This window comes from Pteropus alecto, unplaced genomic scaffold, assembly GCF_000325575.1.
Source record: "Pteropus alecto unplaced genomic scaffold, ASM32557v1 scaffold335, whole genome shotgun sequence".
NCBI classification, from domain to species: domain Eukaryota; kingdom Metazoa; phylum Chordata; class Mammalia; order Chiroptera; family Pteropodidae; genus Pteropus; species Pteropus alecto.
In genome coordinates, this window is record NW_006436757.1 from 342,924 (window position 1) to 349,265 (window position 6,342).

The 6,342-nt window shown below is 43.2% G+C and overlaps 1 protein-coding gene, 1 long non-coding RNA gene and 1 other non-coding gene across 4 annotated transcripts in view; 1 reads left to right on the top strand and 2 right to left on the bottom strand.

The window, feature by feature from the left end:
• Nucleotides 1–2,185, top strand: part of LOC112481187 — a 4,571-nt gene extending 2,386 nt beyond the window's left edge. Inside the window, exon 2 of the long non-coding RNA XR_003046828.1 lies at nt 1,535–2,185. This is a non-coding gene — a long non-coding RNA (uncharacterized LOC112481187). The remainder of the gene's footprint in view (nt 1–1,534) is intronic.
• On the bottom strand, nt 692–810 carry LOC112481201. Its single transcript, XR_003046833.1, has one exon. It is a non-coding gene; the product is annotated as a 5S ribosomal RNA (ribosomal RNA).
• A 2,360-nt stretch (nt 2,186–4,545) lies between the features above and the next one.
• The window catches only part of PCK2 (phosphoenolpyruvate carboxykinase 2, mitochondrial), an 8,628-nt gene continuing 6,831 nt past the window's right edge, over nt 4,546–6,342 (bottom strand). For both annotated transcript variants that reach the window (XM_015590651.2, XM_015590652.2), the window contains exons 8-10: nt 5,987–6,124; nt 5,423–5,518; nt 4,546–5,198 (exon numbers count right to left, since the gene is read on the bottom strand). In XM_015590651.2, coding sequence (XP_015446137.1) covers nt 4,744–5,198; nt 5,423–5,518; nt 5,987–6,124 — 689 coding nt within the window. In that variant the 3' untranslated portion in view covers nt 4,546–4,743. The remainder of the gene's footprint in view (nt 5,199–5,422; nt 5,519–5,986; nt 6,125–6,342) is intronic.

The following is a 6,342-nucleotide window of genomic DNA, read 5'->3' on the forward strand; positions in this document are numbered from 1 at the left end:
TGGTATCTGACCCCCACGACCTTCAACTCACCTGAGCCTTATTATACCACCATTATAATATGACGCATATGCCCGGAAGTTCATTAATATCATTATAACAGACTGAATTCTGGGAACAAACATGTGCAGAACACAAAGTGACAAATCGCTGAGTCCTGTCGATCTTAGTTGTCAATCAGGGAAGCCCAGTCCTCTAAGAAAAGTAACCATCCACAGCAAATAGGGATAAAAACCCCAAAGGCTTTAATACCAGGCCTTTTGAGCCACGCTTCTCTTGCTCAGGCCCATTTCCACTTCTGGAAGTGTACTTTCCCTTCTAAGTGTACTTTCCCTTCTAATAAAACTTTTCTACTGTATTTCGGTGTCTTGCTCAATTCTTTGTATGAGAAATCAAGAATCTGGACAATGTGCTGGGAGAGGATCCCCACTCTCCAGTAACAGTTTCAGTTTTGCATTAAAAAATATGAAAATACACAGGCTCATTATACCATTAAACAAATAACAATGGAGAAGGCCTTGCATGAATTAATGACAAAGGTATAGCATGAACAATTGGAGCACCCCAGGTCCACAAAACCCAAAAACTCCTGTTAAACTAATTTTTTTGTGTGTGTGTGTGAGGCAACCTTTGGTTGACCTCACAGATTGCAAGGACCTTGTCAGTTTACAATCCCTTATTTTTTATTTTTTATACCTACAGCACCTGGTTTTCCTAGGTGGTCTCCCATCCAAGTACTAACCAGGCCCAACCCTGCTTAGCTTCCGAGATCAGCCGGGATCGGGCTTGTTCAGGGTGGAATGGCTGTAGACTTAAACTAATCTTAATGCGTTTTTTGATTACCTCTCTCTGTCCTCTCCTTGGCTTCTTAACACTTACAAATCCAGTTTAAAACGGAATAAAATATAAATTAAAACCTTCGAATTGTGGAAATTGTACATTATTGAGTAAAACATAAGTCGTGGTAAATGTGAAAACAAGTCAGGTTTTGTGACCAAAATGAGTTTCCACATCAAATCATATGCTAAAGAATATAGGATTTCATTTCTGAATCTGCTGATTTTTTGTACGTAAAAGATTTTTAAGCCTATGAACTTGCTTATGTCACTTGTGACTTATATTAAAAACGTATACGGGCAGTTATATCTTAGGGTATACTATGAGTTCTATTGAAAGAAAATGGCATTTCTTTAAAAATAATTGTAATTAAGTCATTTTAATAAACTTTTTTGGCATTCCCTCTCAAGATTTTGAAATTTGGAATGTTGCTTGGTGACAATTTGTAAAGTGATTTTCATTTGGGCAGTCTCTACTCTCCCCAGCTACTTAAAGCCACAGAGAGGTTTTCTACCTTTAGCACCCATTTTAGGACCAGTTCTGGTAATTGCTAAGTAAATGTCAGCTAGTTGACTTCCTGTTTGACCTGCCTTGGGTTGCTTCCTGCTCTTTAGCATCTCCACCAGAGGGCGGGCTGGGCTAGAGAGGAGAGAGGAAAGCAAATATTTTTCTCTGGCTAACACTGTCTTCCCATTCCAGCTCCTGGTGACTGCACAGAGCTCCTGGGACACGTGTACACCAGCAACACAAGGGAGAGTTTTGTCTTCTGAAGTGACTGATGACGTGTTTATACATTAGCTTCATGCAGCATTCTCTGTGTAGAGGAAAGGGGGAAGTATGCTAATTTACCTAGGATTTAAAATGTGTTGACTATAAAGTAATTGAGTCTTTATGGGATTTCTAATACTCTTGTGTCCTGTGTCTTTGAGAATCAGAATTTTGTGTGTGGCAGACAGGAAGTACAGATGTGATATAGAAATTAAAACCCCTTTAGCCCCGAGTTTGAATAGGAACTGTCAGTATGAACTCTTCAGGGGTTTTATCTACTTATCCCTATCCACTAAAAAGGTCTAGAAAGCTTTTTAGTAGCAATGGACACTGCCACTCAGATCTTAAAATACCATTTTCCACAGAAAGAAATCAGAACTTGGGTAAATGGCTGATTCCAGGTCTGGGGCAGGAAATGTACAAGATGAGCGTGGAAGCTTATCACATCAGGTAGCAAAGGAGCCAACAAACGCTATCAGGGTAATGTCAAAATAACTCAGGAGCCAAGCTCTCATGGTCAAAGATGGGACAATTTGAGCATTAATAAGGATAATTTAATAAACATTGTGTTTAAATCCATGAGTTCATAATGGTGTGTTTATGTGTTTATATGTAACTAATTGCTCACTTTTTTAAAGGATAAGAAAACAAATATTTTTTCTGCCCCCCCACCCCCCACGGCCTCCTTCTCTGCCTCCTCCTCCTCCTCTGAAAACAAATCATTTTGAAGATGGTAAATAAAGGAAAAGAAGCAGTTATCTTGCTGTTCTTACACGAACTGTACCTCATGGTAATGAAATAGAAGATAAAGGAAGTATCCCTTCGTAAACATATTCCAGCTACTATGAAAGAGTTTAGTAATGGCTGCTTTGAAATCCCTAATAAATTAATGAATCTAGGCATCGAGCATCTAGGGCTAGATTCTTCAATGTTTGAACTGAAGGAAAAGAAAGGAATGGAGGGGGAACCTGTAGATTGAAAGAGACTTAAAAAGCATATGAGTAAGGCTATACTGTAATGTCTGGGGATCCACATGTGGGTGACGAAACTACCAAGAAAAAAAAGGCAAGAAAGTGATTATCATGCACCATAGTATCCATTTAGGTCAGGAAGGAGGGGCTGTGATGGAGGTGAAGAATGTGGTGAGGGGGTGAGGGGGACTTTTGGTGTCTGGCAAAGTTCTGTTTCTCTAGGTGATAGTTTCAAGAATATTTACTTTATTAAGCTATACCTTTGTTTTGCATGGTTTTCTGTATCTATGTTGTTAAAAGCTTAATTAAAATGTGTTATCTATATTGTATCATTTATCTGGAGCTATAGGGCATGTGGCCCAATTTTGTTCTAATCAACAAAATTATTTTTAAGGCTAACACTTTAACATCACTGTACATTTAGATACCATAAGAGTGCCTGGAACCCCAGTTCTCTGCTTCTTTCCTGGAGGGACTTCCAAACCCATTTTATTCCTCCCTTAAATGTTATTTTTGTTGCTAATTTTCCTCTTAAACTGTAGAGTGAGCAATATATAATGTAGGCTTACGGAGCCTAATCAACATGGAGTGGAAAGGTGAGGACAGCTAACATATATTCAAGTGGTTACTCCATGCCAGGCATAGTTCTGAGTGCTTGGCTCCACTGACTGTTTTAATCCTAATAACATTATGATATGTAGGCACATCTGCCTTTTACAGATAAAGAAACTGAGAGGCACCCCAGGCCTGAGTCTACTATGTACCTAACATCTGTTATGCTGCCTCTGATCATACTGTTTCAGCCATTACATGCTATTTATGAAGCTGAGGATTTGGTTATATATCTTTAATTACAATGGACTGCATTGCCCACTGTATTTTAGCATGTGATCCACTCTGACTTTTAGATTCTTTTCTGCTCTTACACATTATAGGTTGTTGGCTGTTTTCTAGAACACTTGATGTTTCTTCCTTTTGAGGGAATTCCTAGTAATTCCATGTTATTTGTTGAAGTTTGCTCTCATATTTGGGGTACAGACTTCCATCTTCCCCAGCTCAGTTTATACGTTCACTCAGCCTGATTCAGATCATAGGTGAAGTTATCTTCAGCTAATACCCCCGATTTATGTAGGACCATTGCTCTTTTTGTGATTTCCCTCTAAAGTTGATTTCAGAGTTTTGCATAGTTTTCTGTAGTTTAGGCCAAGGTCTTGCTATTCAAACTATGGCCTCTGAGCCAGCAGCATCAGCATCACTCAGGAGCTTATAAGAATAACAATCTCCAGGGTACTTCAGACTTGCTAATAAGAATCTTCATTTTAGTAAGGTCCCCAGGTGATTCATACGCACTTTTAAGTTTGAGAAGCATGGACTAGGTGACTTTTAAGGTCCTTACAGTTCTACAGGTCTGTGCTGCTATGAGAGACATGTCTCTGCAGTTATTTACCCTTAGCTCAACTGTTTACTGGGTGTCCATGGGCTATTACTCTCCGTGCCTTTGTTTCTTCATCTGTAAAATGGTACCTGCCACAAAGTGTTGTTTTGTAATGTGCTTAGAGCAGTGCCTGGCACATAGAAGGTGCTATCTATAGAAGTGTTAGCTGTCTTAATACTGAATAAGCTTTCATGAGTATTTTCGTGAGCCCCAATTTCAGGTCTGAGAAATCAACAAATGGAACCACTTCACTGGAAAATGAGGTTACAGAGCCTTCTGCTCGTCTGAGTGGGTAATCAGGAATTTTAGGCCTAGAGGCTGCACTGAGCAGCTTGCAGAGCACCCCCCACCCAACACACACACCTTTTAAAGTCCTCAGGTCTGAGTATATAGTGCCTTCTCCCAGCAATGCCTACTTAGATGGCCCAATGGCAGAGGTGCCTGTGGGACATCAGCTGCTTGGAGGGACTGGAAGATTGTGAAATGGGTGTTAGAGGGAAGCCTGTGAAGATAGGTGGGAAATGAAAACATAAATGTTATGTAAAATAAATGAGCATGTCTTATTATTGGACAGTGTGTGGGGAAGGGTCTATGGCCTGGTTTCATGGCACTCAGAAGGTGTTAGTTACATCAAATTGCTCTTATTTTCTGCAAGCCTAATGAGTCTTCTAGTCTTCGATGGGGATGGTGGGTAAGGTGGTACTGTGCTCTCTGGCTAGCCTGGAGCCTCAGGGTCACATTCTGCGTACACGTCCTTCCAGGGCTTCCAGCTCAGCCAACACCTCCTTGGGCAGATCCTGGTTGACCTGCTCTGTCAGGTAGCTCCGAATGTCACGAACCTCCTGTTCCCAGAAGTCCTTAGGGAGCGAGAACAGCTGGGGAGTGTCTATGGCTCCCAGGCCTCTGAGATCCAGGGCGCTTTCCTTTGGCACTAGCCCGATGGGTGTCTCTTGGGCACTGTCCTCCCCTTCTAGCCGCCGGCAGATCCAGTCTAGCACTCGAGCATTCTCTCCGAAGCCTGGCCATAGGAAATGCCCCGCCTCATCACGCCGGAACCAGTTGACATGGAAGATGCGGGGCAGCAGAGCACCCTTGCGCCCCTCCATGCTCAGCCAGTGTTCTAGGTAGTGCCCAAAGTTGTAGCCAAAAAAGGGCCGCATGGCAAATGGGTCGTGCATGATGACCTTCCCTGGAGAGGGGAGAGAATAGGTAAGGAATCTTCCTCCTTTACCGGGGAAAAGGGCACCTGGCATATAGCTGGAGGAAGTTGTGAAATGTTCATAGTTCTGGAATATCTTCAGGGCAAAATGAAAAGTTACTAGTGAAGCGCTGGGCAGGAGGAAGGTCTGGCTCAGGAATGGAGAGAAGAGGTAACATGGGCCCACGGGAGATGGACTACGGGAGGCTGCTTACCTTTGTGTTCAGCCGCAGCAGTGGACTCAGAACGCATGGCACTGCCCACAAACACTCCATGGCGCCAGTTGAAGGCCTCGTATACCAGGGGTACTCCTAGAAGACCAGTGAACAGGGTCAGAGGCAGCCCTTTTCATCAGACTCACTCCATCCTTTCTGGTGACTCTAACTCCAATCTTCTTCTCCTAGGACCTCGGCTGTCCCATTTGCAAACCCCATGCCACTCCCCAATTTTGCATTCTCCAGGAGAGAGCTCTGGAGACAGGTAGCTACAGTTGGTGATCCAGGCTGAGGCTCCCTGAACTTAAGTTTGAGAAGCACGGAGTAGGTAACTTCTAAGGTCCTTACAGTTCTACAGGTCTGTGCTGTTATAAGAGACATGTCTCTGCAGTTATCGTTTACCCTTGGCTCTACTGTTTACTGGGTGACCTTGGGCAATTACTTGGCCTCTCTGTGCCTTTTGAAGCTAACAGCTACAGTTGGCGATCCAGGCTGAGCCTCCCTGAGCTTTAAGCACAAGAGTGGGTGGGCCATGAGGAAGCATGGAATCCACATGATGTTTACCTTTGGGTCTGCGGCCTCCAAAGATGATGGCATCAATGGGGACACCCTCAGGGGCCTCCCAGTCTGGGTCCATAATGGGGCACTGGCGAGCCGGTGCACAAAAGCGAGAGTTGGAATGTGCACAGGGCTCCTTGTCACCTGGCAGAGGAAATAAAAATACTATCACTTCTAAGGGCACATCCACCCCCAACACACATGTGCATGTATTCTTGCACAATTTCTTTTTACCTCATCAGCTCCCTGCAACCTTGTGTGGTAGAGAACAGGGAGAAAGGAGCTGGGACATCTCCCTTAAAAGATCAGGTTATTTATCCATAATGTACTGCCAGATGAACTATGTGAGAAGAGTGGGAGAG